Raw genomic sequence first — 16,852 nt, forward strand, 5'->3', positions numbered from 1 at the left:
CGAATCCATGAACATGTGACTCAAATCCACTTGCGACGCTACTATACTATAGTCACAAAGGTTGTTTAAAAGTAAAAAAGCGGAAATAAAAAAAAAACATATTATATGAGTCAGTTAAACATGGTTAACAGAAATAAATTATTGTATTATACTTTTTTTATACATGTGTTAGTAATGGTATTGACAAAAAAAGTTCAAATTATTGCTAAAATATTTCCTCAACCACGTGTATTTTTTTGGATATGCAATACGGCAACACTGAATGGCGTCGTATTTTCGTAGATAAAATTTTTCGAAGTAAAGGAGAAATTTCGAATAATACGATACTTAGTGATGGTACGTGATCCCAGTGTCTTTCTTATTTTTTGTTGTATTATTTTTAAATAGTTTTATGACACAAATAGGCATTTTACTTCAGATTTTGTTCAAAATCTTTATAAATTATCGGTTCACCCTCTCCACACAATGCTTGTGACACGACTGGCTTGGGTACGCCGAATTCGGCGTACTATAAGTTGCCGCATTTTTCAAGTACGCCGCGGCCGGCGGTATCTAGTCGTAGCGCGCGCGCGGAGACCAATCCTTAATCTAAGCAGATAATAATATAATATACTAGTAAGACTAAGATATATGAGAATCACGTATAAATAAATGTGTTAAGCTCTGTTATTTATTGTACCATATTAACACCAAAACAAATATAGCGTGGGCGTTGTTTACAACCAAGACGAGTCTATTAAAGCAGCATTATTATTGTAATATTTTTGGAGGCATTCAAAACCCAATTAATTAGGCTTCGCTTTGTTAAACGCCTTTGTTAAAATAAAAGCTAATTGTTAAAGTGGTTGTTATAAACTGCAAAAATGGTTTGATGATTGTGATTTCGTCGGAATTACGTTAATGAAGTTAGTAATTAAATATCTAGACTTAAAAGCTTTTAAATTTAAGTTGAAATTAATAGAAGTGTCGCTAAATCCAACAGACATGAACTGAATGTCGTCTTTGGATGAGTTTGTAACGTTATTTAATGCTTTGTTAAAGATTGTTCGGTTTATTGACACTGGAGTAGTAGATTCTACGAAGTCATTGGTCACGGTCACGCTACATTGACGTTAAAGATGCGTCTCAAACTCGTTTTTCATTTAATTTATTATCATAGAAATAAACGTATAATTTAGATAAATATTATTTAGAAAACCGGATTCGAAAAATTTTAATTTCTTTGTGAAAAAAAGCGGGAAATATGTATTGTACATGCGTCAAGTTCATAATTTGTTTCCTCAGAAATTTCGATGTTATTATTTATATTAGGTATATACTAATCTATTTGTTAGTTTAGTAATTTAGGCAATGTAATATTATCGTACTAGGATATATTAAAATAATATTAAATAACTTACCTCATTCATCTCCTTTCATCCTCATAATCTTAAATATTTATCTTTTGTCTCTTAGGGAAATAAAGTGGAAAATCTTTTGATGAATTGTGTTACAAGATTAAAATATTAACATAAATTCTTAATATTGTATTTTTGCTCTTTGTTGCTACGTAATAAATATAAGCTTATAATGTTTAAGTATTTTTTGTTGACCTTATAAAATTCAGATATAAAATAAGCAGTTAGTAGTCAATCAATGTTTATAAAAATATCTTTAGACGTTTTTTGATCGTATTTCAAAATAAAAATATAGTTATGAAATGGTTGTTTTTGTTTGCAGGTTTTTCGCAGTTTTATACCCACTCCGCTTGGCCATAGCAAGAAAGAGAAGTAAAACAATGCTGTCGGTGGCGTGGGTCGTCGCTCTCTTATGTAGTGTACCTCAAGTAAGTAACATTGCTTATTAAAATCCCTGTGAGTATTTCATATGAAGTCATCTGTGTAATATATAGAACAATTATATGAACAAAGTTATACGTCAGGAATAGCTAAGATTATTAAATTTGGTCATTGTAATTTGTCTGACTGATTAAATATAACATTGTAATAGTTATCTTAGGGCCGATTTTTAAATGCTTGGTTAAAAGTTATCCGTCCAATAAAGTATTACACGATAATATTAAAATGCCACGTAAACTGTCAAATACGGACAATTAGAATACGTTTTAAAAATGGTAGTTTTATACATTATTCCACGAGTAAGTTTTATCCAAGGATTGAAAAATCAGCCCTTAATAACATATCAAATAATCAGACATTTAAAAATAAATTAAGTTCATTTATTTGAGCTTTGAAGCGTCTGATAAAAGTTTTGGCTCAGGTGGTGCAGGTGTCACTGGTAGAGCTCCACAAACATTCAGATATTAAAAAGTACCAAGTAAAGTAGTAGTAGTATGTAAGTAGTAGTAAAGTACACTAGAGACTACTGTGAACCGAAACTTATATGCTTTAGAAAAAAAAAATATGTCTTACGGCTTTGGGATCTTGGACCATACATGAATTTGAATACGTAATATCTACACAATATTTTATGTCAAAGTCGTTTTGGGGAGGCTTTTTAATACATTTCGACGCAAAGTAATATAGTCTTACTCTAATATCTAACTCTATAGTCTAACTTAATATAGTCTACAGGTAAAATACGAAATAATATAAGAGTACCAAAACCACATTTTTGGGGTATTAATTAAGTTGAATAATGGCTTTATATTTTATGAAATACAATCTCAATAAATTCGGTGTTATTTTGTGAAAATCCAATATAGTTTTGGAATAAATAAAAGCGTAGGCGGATATTGATTAGTTCGTATAACTGTAACAACGGCTGACAAACAAACAAACTAAAACCAATATGAGAGACTAATTAATTTGTATGCCTATTTTAAATTTTTAACTAGTTTGAGTTTGGGACTTTACTCCCGTTAATGTAAAATTTAAAATAAATTATGGAATAAACAACACGAATAAAATATTTTTTTTATTCCTTTATATCAACTAAATGGGATACAATTACACCGCACAGGATATTAGTATTACAGAATATTTATTACTTAAATTGAACTATTTTCCAGATTTAGAAAATAGTAAATACAAAAATGCGTTTGAAAAATTCCAGTAAAAATCAAAGGAAAAGTGGGTCAAATTCAATCACAAGTTTTGATTACTGTCCGTCCCCGCACAAAAGCAGAGAAATAAAATTTTATTTGAAACGAGTTTCTTTAATCACATGTCGATAAATGAAAAAAAATATATAATATGTACATGCTAGTTACAAGCTTTAAAAGTAATTCCGATATAGACTTTGATGTTAGGTATACTATTTGCTCCAAGGGTTCTCAAATACATATTAGTTAATTGATGTTTCTCAGAATTCCGAATAGCTAAATTAACTGGGAATGTTTTAAAGTCATCAAACTTTTAATAAAATATATGTAAAAATTGTAATAATGTCTTTGCTGTCAACTAGAAATTTAATCTGTTTACAATACATACAAATGAAACTGTAGGTAATTTCAAATTTTATGGTCCGGGAGCCAGCAGCAGATTTTATGACCAAGTTCCTCTCAAGCGATAATTAGTAAAATGCATCAAAGTATAGTATTATGAAGCCTCGTGAACGTCAGCTGGAGCTCGGTTGGGGGGAAGAGCGGTTGTAGCCTCCCGTATCAGCTGACGGTTTTTCCACCAAGATACAGCCAGCTGACATATATATTTATCCACAGTTACATATAAGCTATCATCAGGTAAATTTTTGTTTGAGAGGAAATAACGGAAAATAAATTTTTCTTTAAATTTAACTTTCATGTTCAAGCACCAGCTGACGTATAATACACCATGTTGTAACCAGCTGACTATTTTTTTTCGTTGAGATATTGGGTTAGCTACAATTTGACAAATTTTTAGCTGAGAGGAAATGAATGAATGAATGTATTTTTTTTCCTATGTGCGTGGGAGGCTACAACCGCTCACCCCCCCAACAGAGCGCCAGCTGACGTTCACGAGGCTTTATAATACTATACTCTCATGCGTCTGACGAATTATCTCTTGAGAGGAAATAGTTAACCAAATTTGCACCTGGCTCCCTAACCATTAAAACAGCTACATAGATACTGTATTTACGACTGGCCGGTTGGCTTGGTTGGTAGCCCTGCCTTCCAAGCCAGAGGTCGTGGGTTCGATCCCCACCCGGGGCAAATATTTGTGTGATGAACATAGATGTTTGCTCTGTGTCTGGGTGTTAATTATCTATATATAAGTATTTATTTAAAATTATATATGTATGTTTATCAGCCATCTGGTTTCCTTAACACAAGCGAAAGCTTAGTATGGGATCAGATCGTGCCGTGTGTGAAAATTGGCCTGAAATATTTATTATTAAAATATTTATTATTAGTGTAAACTTACAGCGATATTAACTAAATGCCAACTGTAAAATCTCATTATTCAAAATTAAATTACAGCTAGTTAAACCAAATTCATTAAAATAAATTATATTATGTTTCATCAGCTTTGTCGTAACCATGTCAACAGGCTTAAGGGAACGAATAAAAATATTGTTTCACGAAAATATTTTTTGAATTCAAACCAGTAGTCCGTAAAATTAGCTTGTCCAAATACGCAAATATTTTTGTTGTATAATTTACATACATATACTTAAATTTGAAATAATAAATTGAATTAGGCGTGAAACTAAATAACGAGTAAGTTTTATTATGAATTCGCTGTAGTTATGTAAAAATAATATGACGACAAATAATTTAAAGCATTCAAAACTAACTTACCTAAAACTACAGAAATGGGAAAGTATAAATAACCAATAAAGCATATTACCATTTGATCTCATTCATAATATTATAAATGAATTTAGACCCAGCAAAAGCTACTTCAAATTTCTACAAAAAAACAATTAGTTCAGCAAAATAAAATATAACGCACATATCTTGTAAAGTCAAGTTTACAGCTTAGCATTTACAAAGACAGGCAATTAGATCCTATTAGGGGTAGCTTGAGGGGAAAATGGACGAAGTCAAATGGAAAATACGCCATCATTTTATTGAAACGACTTGAAGGTTTTAGTCTTTGATTATTTTAATATCTGTGAAATATGTTATTTCTTCGTTTATGAACTAAGTGAGATAGAAAATATGGAATTTAATTGAAACGACTAGAAGGTTTACTAAGGTTTTATCACGTTTAATCCTTGGTTCCTATTATAAACTCGTAATATTTATAAATGACGTTATCAGTGTGACAGCGTTAGAGCAGAGGTGATTAATCATACCCTAAAAATAATTATTTTCTGTGTTTTTTTTTTTGTTGTAGAAATTCATCGATTATTGTGTCACTCACAAAAACTTAGAGCATTTATTCAATCCTCTATAACACATGCATTTTAATAAAAAAATATACATTGTAACTTTTCAAAATTTTATTGTTTTTTAGGGTTCCGTACCTCAAAAGGAAAAAACGGAACCCTTATAGGATCACTTTGTTGTCCGTCTGTCCGTCCGTCCGTCCGTCCGTCTGTCAAGACCCTTTTTCTCAGGAACGCGTGGAGGTATGAAACTGAAATTTATATCAATTACTCAGGTCTACTGTCCCTTGAAGCTGTGAAAAAATCAAACTTCTAAGCCAACGCAATCAAAAGATACAGCCGTTTATGCCGCAAATTTTGACACTTGCAAGGGAATCAAAACCTACAGGGTGCTTCCCGTGAACTTAGAATCTTGAAATTTGGTACGAAGCAACGTCTTATAGCATTGATAAAGGAAAAATTACGAAAACCATAAATTGTACTTTGTAAACCTTGCAGGTTTGTACGGAACCCTCGGTGCGCGAGTCCGACTCGCACTTGGCCGGTTTTTTTTTGTATTTAAATCGTTTATTCTTTGTTATAGAGCCTCGTGTTCCGCGTGATGCGACATCCGACGGTCCCGGAGTTCGAGCAGTGTGTATCCTTCGAGGCTTTCTCGAACCAACACCAAGAGCTGGCGTACAACGTCACATGCCTGCTGGCTATGTACTTTCTACCGTTAGTGATAATTACGGTTTGCTACGCGTGTATATTCTGCGAAATATCCAAGAATTCCACTGAAATGTCTGGTGAGTGCTTGACCTAACTTTAGATTATACTGTTTATAGCGATCGATTATAATGGTTTGAACGACTTTTTACTTTGAGATGTTTATTGTGTGTGTGTGTGCGTTGCGAAATGCTGCGAGTGTATTTAATATTGATATAATTTTAAAAGAAGAATCTATCAGCTCTATTTTTGTATTTGTTTTATATCTCTATGTAGATTGATCCAAAAATAAATAATAATTTCTACTGAGACAAAGAGTTTTCACAATTGGCTTATTATTTTAATTAATTATCCATTAACCAAAAAACTGTCAAGCCAATTTACAATTTAATTTAGATGTCGTAGTACTCATACAAAACAAAATATGATTATGATTTATGTTTAGTCTTTTGATATTTACGCAGACCTGTTTACTACTAGTATTAGTTTTAAACGTCTGCGGCTAAGTTAACTTCGAATATTGCTATCCGAAACTATACGTACATTTAATTTACATAAACTGAAATAGTCGTGCATGCGTAGGTACTTTAGAGCCCGGTTAACCAATGTGTTTTACATTGAACGCCAGGTTTAATACCTCACATACATAATGTTATATAGCCAGCAATGTACGATGTCTGCACAAGCTATAACCAACCACAAATGCCTTAAACAATAGCATGCTTTCCTAAGCGTGAATATTATGCACGTGTTCTGAATGTTAACCTTTCATTTAGGCAGAAATAATGGGAATTTAGAGGCTAAATTATGATGATTTGTGACTATTTTAAGAAATGAACATGATATTGTTTGCGTTTAATTATATTGTAGGAGTTTTGAGTGCGCTTTGAAATATTTCACGATCAAGAGAAATAGTTTATTTATAATCACGGCGCATAGGCTTTGTATTATCAGATTTAGTTCCTCATTAAATTTAATTTTAAGAGCATTATATAAGTTATTTTTGTACTGTACTATCTTTTTTATTTACATTTTTTTATATTGCACAAATATTCTATTGAATACTTTGTAATTGAGTATTTTGCATTAAAAATATACCGTTAAAATGAACAAAAATACAACATTTTCCAGTATTTTATAAGCTAAATACAAGTAATTAAAAGTAGGTAGAACCAGACCGATATTGTTTGCTTTTCCTAATTCTACAGTAATTGTGTGGAGTCGTGCTATTCTCTTAGGACAGAGGCAATTATCACGACTTGAGGTCAAACGTCTTACGGGCGATAATGACTTCTGAATAATGAAGGAGTGCTTAAGGATCGGGATGAGGTTGCAGATCAGGAGATTAAGGTTTTAACGGCTATTAGTGTGGGATAACAGTAGGTATTACAGTAGAAACGACTGTAGGACCTGGCCAGGACAAAAGTTGTATTGAATCTATAAGAATAAATTTACTAGTGCGTCGTGCATGAAATTTACCTCCGTAAATCGTAACTTTTAAGGGCTTTTGTCTATTCGTTCGTTATTCAAAATTAATCTATGAAACGGCAGGATTCATTAAGTCGGGATTAGGATAGATTAGGGTTTTTTAATTTGTACAAGTTGCTCTCTGTTGTTGGACTGTTTTTAAACAAATTTCATTAACGCGACAAATGTCAAAGAACTTTTTGATTCTCCGTCATATTGTCTATGTCCTCACAATGTTTAATTTCACGAAAAATAGCAGAATTCACATAAGATGAAAAGATCGTTTATAACGCAATTTAAATCTAATAAAGAGCACATTATATTGAATAATCACTTTAGTCGCTTTTAAAACAAAACGGGACTTTTGATTTAAGCTTAAATAATTGCATAAAAGCACGACGACTTCACAAATAAAATAAAGTTTAATCTATTCAAAGTAAATGGCTAAAACCCATTCAGCTCTAGCAAATCACATAAGCGTCTTACGACAAGTATAGTACCATCGTTTAGATTTAATACTATTTTATTTTAAGCCTTTTATTATCAAGTGTGAAGCTCTATTCACAAAGCTGTTTATTTACTTTTGTATGAAATTTATTTTTATATGACTGCTAGAGAAACGCCCGGAAAAATATAGTTGTTACAATGTTAAAGAGAGATTATTAAGATCGATCATAAAGGTCATAACTCATAAATACATCTTTATTTGGCAAAACAACATTTTATTTTTCTGAAATGATTTGAACAATAGTTTTTCAGTTTTACAGGAGGATATTTTTCCTTGCATTTAAACCATTGTAATCCCTTTCTTTTACAGAAAATTGTTCAGAACGTATATTATATTTTGTACCTTTAACATATTACTCTACTCAGGACTCTACGGGAATTGAAACGACTTTATATTTATTTTTTTAATACTATTATGACAATGTTTACTGTTTGTACATATTTTATTGTTAATACGTCTTTTATTTGATAGAAAATTCTATCTTGAATTCTAGGTGAATGAAACAATAAACGTAGAGTTTCTGTTTGCTTCGTCTTTTATGGTTCAATGTTTAACAAGTATAATATTAACTTAGTCAAACATAATAAAATACTATATACTACTATATACTATACTAGACTTGGTCAAAAGCGTGTCGAGATTTTTATTACTCTGCGCGTGAGACATTGACCTGATTATGTTTAATTAATTTTAGTATAAAATAGATTTAAAAATAAATAATTGAAATAAAGATTTTGAAATATTTCTCCTAAGTTCGCAATGAACCCTTTTGAAGTTGTATTTTTAAAGCCTTTAAGTGTAGAATATGTTATTGTAAGCAATAATATCTTGAATTAATTGTTAAAGTATGTAAAATCATCATTTATGGATTGTTGATATATTTTAAGAGTTTAAGAGCATTGAAAAGCTTCTTCTTCTATTCCTTAGTTTTATGTGCATATTGAAGCTAACAGAAATAGTAAAATTACAAACCTTACCAATATATCATTGGCTAGCTGTGCTCCGCGGTTTTACCAGCTCCTGTTAGTCTTAGCGATATGATAGGTATATAGCCTATAGCCTTCCTCGATAAATGGGCTATCTAACACCGAAATAATTTTTCAAATCGGACCAGTAGTACGTGAGATTAGCGCGCTCAAACAAACAAACAAACTCTTCAGCTTTACAATATTAGTATAGATTACACTCCTATTCTTTCCTTTATGTTAGGATAATTTCCAAATCGTATGTATAGAGCATAGAGTGCTTAATTAAAAACCTTTGATAGCTCTAAGCTACACATTGTAGGTACAATTCACTTCCAGAAATTTCCGGGTGTCAAAGTCCGAAATGTTTCACATTCAGTTAAAGGAATAATTGAAAATTGTTTTGTGTTGAACTATTTCAAAAAATATGACATGTATTTGGTCTACATTTTAAAAAGATATTTCGTAAAATATATCAACGGTGTACGAGAAAGATTTTATTGTAGTCCTAAGATTACGTTCCAGATTCAGCCCACTGAATAAATTTCAATATCGTATTAAAATATCTGATTCTTCCATTTTAGTACCTATTGAAGTCATACATCGTCTTGCCCGGAATATAGGTATAAGTTTTCAATTTTCCTTTTAATTAAATTTGACCTTTACTCTGTTATATTTTCGTTTCTACTTATATACAGGTTGAACTGTGTCCCGAATGACAATATATTTATGTTTATTTCATTGCATCAGTATAAAAACGGATCAAAAGATTGGACCTCCGATTGACCTCGGCTGTCTGTCAACATATTTTTTGGGCCTTTTCCATTAATCTAACAGAATTGTTTGGTTTTGAGTAGCAATTCATTGCTGATGTAATAAAGGTATGTGAGATTTCGTTTGTACAGCAATATCCTTTTTATTAAAAAGGATAGTTGAAAATAGAAAAAAGCTGCTGTATAAAGGCATGCATAAATAATGTACCTTACTGTATTTTGATAAAACAAGACATTTTTGAAAAAGGGGATCTTGCAATACCGATGATTTGATATTTGTTTGCCTGTTTGTATTACCATGTGTTCTTAGCTTAATTAAATCAAGTCAACAGTTTAAGCCAGGTTGAAATTACGGCCAATGTTTATCCAACAGTTTAAGTGTTGTGTGTGCTTGTAATTAGTCGTTTGTGGGACGTAAAGCTGAAACTCGCTCTCCTTGAGTTCCATGACATATTAGCATACTAGATATGTATTATTTAAGGGTCAGCGCACATATAATGCAGAGAGGAGCGCTTTGCCTTTTCCACTATGTGCGCTATACCTTAACCATGTAGTCGCTTGAATATGTATGAATTAATTGTTTTATTGATTTTCAATATAATTTCAATAAGAACAATTGCACAATTTTGATTGAGAGTGGAAAATGCTCCTTCATTCAATATGTGCGTCGTCCCTTAATAGTATAAAACAGAAAAAAGGGAGACTCGATATATTTCAATAGGTATTTTTTTATGTTACAGTAATCAGTGAACGTATTGTTCACTGGTTGGTTCAGTTAAGAAATTTTTCAATAAAAAGTAAAAGGGGTCCTTAGAAAGAATGAAAATATTAAATGGGTTGTCAACTGGCCATTTGTATTGTTAAGTGCATTTTTAACTCGTCACCCAATGTCAGCTTTTTGATTGTACTAAATTTAATAACCGAACCACAATAAACGACTGAAATAACTATTACAGTAATTTGAAATTTAAACAAGCACTAAAGTTAAATTAATTTAAAGATAAGTACTATTTCAAATTTAAATTAAGTCAAATAGAAAGGATTTCTAGAAAGGTGGTTTGAAATTGTTGAATTTATTAATAAATTTTATCTTATTGCTCTAACACGCCTAAACGACGACGGGCTGATTTCAATGAAATTTTTATATAACAGATAGATAGCTTTATTCTAATAATATACAATTTTAATACTTAATCGGATAAAATACTACTCTTACAATCAATTTCAGAACATCAATTCAAATTCCTCAAAGACAATAAATAAAATTGTAAAAGCCGATAATTCCAGATATCCATTAAAGGGAAAGCAAGTGCGTCAGATATTATTCTTCTGGGATTTACACGTTTCGTTCCGGACACGTGTAAAATAGCCAGTATAAAGCAAAAAGATATATTATGTAAACATATTGTGACTGTCGTGTGTCGGATATAAAGAATTTTTATTCAAGTCATAAACAAAAAAATACGAGTTCAGATTATTTATCTAGTGTAACATTTTAGTGAATAAGTACATATTTTCAAAATTACTGATGCTATTTTGAAAATTATTTCAGCAGTAGATAGCGACAATACTCCAACCTTAGCTATTTTCTTTTTATTAGTTCGGAATATCCCAGGCAGGATTATTAATTGAAATTATTGTATTAAGTTATGCCAAAGAGACTAAATTTACGATCAATTGAATATCTGGTGCGATAATTTGGTGTATTCGAAATCGGTTTAGAAGCACTGTCATTGTTGTTGAAAATAAAAATTATTGAGTCTCAAAAGATCAATATTGCTGAAGAGTATTTATTTTGTGAAAGGATTCGTTCTATTTTTTAAGCTTTTTGTTTTTGATATTCTATTCATAGAAGAAGACTATTGTGTTGAATAGAATATAGCCTATATTCTACGCAACGACCAATAGGAAGCAGTACCTATGGAAAAATGTTGAAAAAATTCCTTTTGAAGTTGCGTGTTGAAAAAGTATATTTTTAATCATGAATGGGATTTTCAAGCGTATAGTGTGTGCCACAAAGCTTCATCAATTCTAGGTTCGTGGAATTGGTACGTTGTTTTAATACAAAGGTATCATTTTGCAGATACGGGAATGTATTTCCGGGGATGCTTCAAACACAAATGTTATCAAATCTCATGTGATTAATTATTTTGTTGTATTTATGACGGATCAAATTCCAACTCAAACATTTATTTATTCAATTACACTTCGTCTAAAAGTACTTTTGAATCGTCATGACAAAGTTTAACCATTTACCACTGATTCGGAAATCAGTATATAGAACTTGTTATTAACAATATACAGTATTATAAGTGTGATAAAATGCCACCAACTGTGGTAAATATGGGGGTATTTTTTGTGTCAATAGATTTTGGTAACGTTGTTTCTGACAATATAGTTAAATTAACTAAAAGAAAATGTTTACACGCTACAATTCATATGATTATTACGTTTTTGTAGCAGAAAAATAATTTATTAGTAATTTATTTATATTAGATATTAAACTATGACTTATATATTAGCATGCTTTTAAGGTTTACTAGACTTGAAAGGCTCTCCATTGTGTTCATGTTGTCCGATACAACCATAAGGTTCACTTGGCACTTTGTAAGAAACAATCCACTTTAATTGCACATAATATAGTAACTAGTCTTGTGTGATTGTTTAATGTTTAATGATCCATATAATAAATATACTCTGATCTCTATATTATGTATAAATGTTCCTCAAATTACATCAAAAACAAATACATAAGCTTAAGACAACTAGTAAGGTACTAAATTATAAGAATACAAAATAAAGAATTGAATATTTTTGTGTAATAAATAATTCGCATAATATGACACGGAAGTACCTATACATAATAATTTCAAAGTATAATTAAGGATTTAATGCAATAATTACAAGCATTAAAGGTAGTAAGTAATTTTAAGCTACTGCCTTAAAACGAATAAATAAAACACAAATATATTCTCAATATAAACAAGTATTTATTCAAACCAGAGACAGTAAACTTACAGATATTTTCTAAGCTAGACGTTGAAAATATTTCAGTCACTATAGTAAAATAAATATCAAGGCAAGTACATATTAGACGACGGATTTTCATTTAATCTCGTAGCATTAGTCCCGTCACCCGTGACATGTTTCATAAGGATTAGATGAAAGAGCTCGGACTACAGCTTCCTACACACTTTCGAGTTCACAAAAAAGATAGCTACAAACTGAGAAATGTGTTTCGTAATTTATTAAATTGGCGACATATTATATCAACCCTATTGTGGGAATAGCTATGATTATTAAATATAATTCATAATATTTTGGTTCAATAAATATTTATGCATGCCATACAAACCTACGCATTAAAACAAGTATTTCTTGCAAGTAGCATAAGGGAAATTCAGTACATTACTGCCAAATATCATCTAAACCTATAGAGTAACAGAGTAAAATTTGACAACATTTAACAGAGATTCCGTATGTATTGTATCCACATGTGACGGAATAGATTTTCATCATTTCTGATTCAATAACTTTGTACTAAATTGTTATCATAATATCTGACATGTATACAAAGGATTCTCCAAAATAGTTAATAAGCAACTTATGATATTTGAAGGTCCATATTTTCATATTTTTTTTGGCCGCAATATATCCAATTTTCAGGTTTATTCATTGATTGTTAATCAATGAATAAAACTGTGCCTTACTTATATTAGTTTAGTCACAAAACAGCGGGGTTAATACCTACTGTTTTTAACGTTCAAAGTCCCTTAAAATAAAGAACAAACACAATGACAAGAATGTTATGGTATTATGTGCAAAGTCTGTTTAAGTGCTGAACAATGTGTAAAATTCATTTATACAAAATGCCTACACGTAGAAATTTCTGAGCGGCGACCGCAACCTTTTAAGCATTTTATATTTCGTCGCTATTTAATGGTAAAGTAAACCTACTTCTTCAGAATATGGGTCTTTCGAATTGTGCCTAATTGAATTGAAACTTAATCAACGTCATTCTGTTTTCAACGATTTCGCTTTCGTTGTAATTTATTTATAAGAGTTAACTGACCTGAATTATACGTTACAGACATATCTAAACAGGTAATTTGTACATAATTTTTATCTTATAAGTCGTCACATGACAATATTTCTTTTAACACGAGACAGGGACACGTAACAGAGAGACGTGATCAATAATGTAACTGACATAGAATCAAATCTATTACCGTGGAAAAATTCTGCGAGTATATTTCAAAAATAATAACTAATATTATTTGTTCAATAACTTACTTCTAAGAAGTCTAGGCATTCTAGGAAATTACAAAAGAAAGGTTCAGATTGAAAAACTATCTACAGTAATATTATAGAGAGGAAAGATTTTTTTTTCTGTGAATGGAATAGGCTCGGAAACTACTATACCGATTAAAAAAAATATTTTACCATTAGAATTCTACATTATCCCTTATGAACATAGGCTATATTTTATGATGTATTTATCCCGGGTCCACCCGGGCGGAGCCTGGATGAGCGGCTAGTATTTTATTAATGAATTAGCTGTCCCGGCAAACATTGTTCTGCCACACTTATCACTTATGGGTATGAATAATAGATGTGGTCCAATTCTCGGACTTACCCGATATGCACACAAAATTTCATGAGAATCGATCAAGCCGTTTCGGAGGAGTTTTCAAACACCGCGACACGATAATCTTATATATTTGATATCTTAATGTATATCTGTTTGTACAAGATATTTTGCAGTTTAATCCGACATTATAAGACGTGTAACGATTAAGAATGAATTTATAATAAAGGGAATGTACGTTAAATGCTATTTTATTGAAGTAACCATTTGAGCTCAACAGTGATGTATGGACGGTATTAATCCACTTTCACAAGATAAATTGCCATTCTTTTAAGCTTATAAACATTTTTATATGTTATCCTTCGAACTTTAGTGTGGGTTATTTTTAATAAGCTATTTTTGTATCCAATCTCGACAGTGAGACTAAATAATGGCTTTGGTATTTCCACTACGTTGGTCAAGCTTCTAATAGGCGAATCTTTCTATTGCCCTTCTTTTGATGATAAATGCGCTTGAAAGATTATTTCAGTGACAATTCACAGATTTATTTAATAGGTATTATATATAAAATATTTGTCACTTATAAGGTATAGGTATATTTCTTAAAGGATGCCTTAAGTCCCGACCTAATTTTAAGCCTGTCTACGGTAGCAGATGTGAAATTTCAATGGAGGTTTAAAACCGATTGTCTTGTCCTAGTTTAAGGACTTTCATACAGCAGATGTAGATTATTTGTCTTAAACTTTGGGCTCGAATCGTGCATACAACCTTCAAGTGTTGAAACTTTTAACATACTTACCTAGAAGTTGAAGCTTAGCTTTAGCTCGCTTATAATGGAAAATAGTGTATAGGGGCCAAAATTACTACATGATCAGTAATATAACATGAATTTACATAGGTATTTATGGTCAGAAGTATACATAATATTAACTTAAATTTAACTCTAGATTAAACTATCTATCTATCTATCTAACTCAAGTTACTTATCTAATAAAGGTTTTAGGTAATAAAGCAAAAGTTTCATAAGCTTTTTATACCACTTTGATCATTTCAAATTAGATATTATCCAAATTAACAACATAAAAATTATAGATTAAAATATCAAGTAACATAAACGATTTATTTCTGAATTACACAGCCTAATAACTACAGAGATCTGGGAGGTCACCGGTATACCACTAGAGAGAAACTAAAAGAGCAATGACCTTCAAATATCAAAAGGCCTCCAATTATAGTTGGTCCCTAGTGAATTAGTAATAAACACCACGATATCTTATTCATAATTTGTTTCACTTTATGATTTCACTTTATTTTGTTTACAAATAAAGTGAAATCATTACTTAATGAACTAATAATTGAGTAATAATTGGTTCGCGGCTCTGTTTGATATTCATGTTATTGTAACATAATCGTACTTCATAAAAGTTTTCATACTCTATTTTCACAATCACCTAGTTTTGTACTCAAAATACATTCATAAATGATTTAAATTACAATTTGTACGAAAGCAGTTTCTGTTCTAGAAATATAAGTTTTCGCACTTGAAACTCCATTAAGTACGTAGGAAACTAAACTCTGATTTAATTATTCAAGGCAGCGTATTAGCACAGAATACAGATGGAAGTATAAGCACTTTATGAAACTACTCACTATACCTATAAGATAAATTATGTTCTTATTTCCAACGTAAATACTTAAAGTGTAAATACTTAAAAACTATTTTTTTATTAAACTTCTCTATTTGACTGCAGCTGCAAAATGAATGTTAAATGAATCGGGTATAATTAACTATTGTGATCAAGCTTTAATGCATGCAGTGTTGTCGCTTTTACTGCGTCAGAACCGCCAAAGTGAACATTTTAATTTCTATTTAATTGCATTTATACGAAAATGGAACAGTATATACCTACCTAGGCAAAAATGAATAATGTTTATATATCCAAAAATCCTAATTTTCCATACTATAAGTATCTACTATATTTTCTAAGGACAAATAAATCGGAATGTATTAGGGACTAGGGACGCCTGCTGTCTGTCACGAGTCAGACAACTTGAGATAGATTAAATTTGACTTTTTTGTTCCATCGTCTTCAAATACTGAATTACCCAAATTTTAGTTGTTTTGTTTGTTGAGATTATGATAGACTTATAATTAACTTAAGTATTTTTATCAATTTGGTAGAAGAAAATGTAGGTTGGTCTTAATTTAACGTACTATTGCTTTTTTATATCTATAGTTTTTGGAGAACGTTATCATTCTTTATTAGAGTTAAAAATAATTTGGAACTGATTTGTATTTGATATAAAAGAGTCTATATTTAGTAGTTACGGGTATAGACAAATCATCGTTATGAATGAATGAAAATAATACATCCATTAATAATTTATTGTATTGAATCCAATTTTCAGCAAAATAATATTTGTGTATAAGATGATTCTGCTATAATATTTCGGGTCATGATATTTATTAAATTACACACCACTATTTGTTACCTTTCAATGATTAGACTTTACGTTTATGTTAACAATTTAGAATATAATTTATACAAGGAGAAATTAAAATTACCTGCATAAAAGGTAGGTATGAGGG

General features: G+C 30.7%; 1 protein-coding gene across 1 annotated transcript in view; it reads left to right on the top strand.

The window, feature by feature from the left end:
* Nucleotides 1-16,852, top strand: part of LOC149900109 (adipokinetic hormone/corazonin-related peptide receptor variant I-like) — a 63,171-nt gene that overhangs the window by 30,887 nt on the left and 15,432 nt on the right. The window contains exons 3-4 of the mRNA XM_090113392.1: nucleotides 1,720-1,825; nucleotides 5,837-6,041. Coding sequence (XP_089969518.1) covers nucleotides 1,720-1,825; nucleotides 5,837-6,041 — 311 coding nt within the window. The remainder of the gene's footprint in view (nucleotides 1-1,719; nucleotides 1,826-5,836; nucleotides 6,042-16,852) is intronic.

The sequence above is a fragment of the Colias eurytheme genome, chromosome 19, assembly GCF_061535395.1.
Source record: "Colias eurytheme isolate Ceu_HAF_F1 chromosome 19, ilColEury1 Martin Lab GWU primary, whole genome shotgun sequence".
In the NCBI taxonomy this organism is placed as follows: domain Eukaryota; kingdom Metazoa; phylum Arthropoda; class Insecta; order Lepidoptera; family Pieridae; genus Colias; species Colias eurytheme.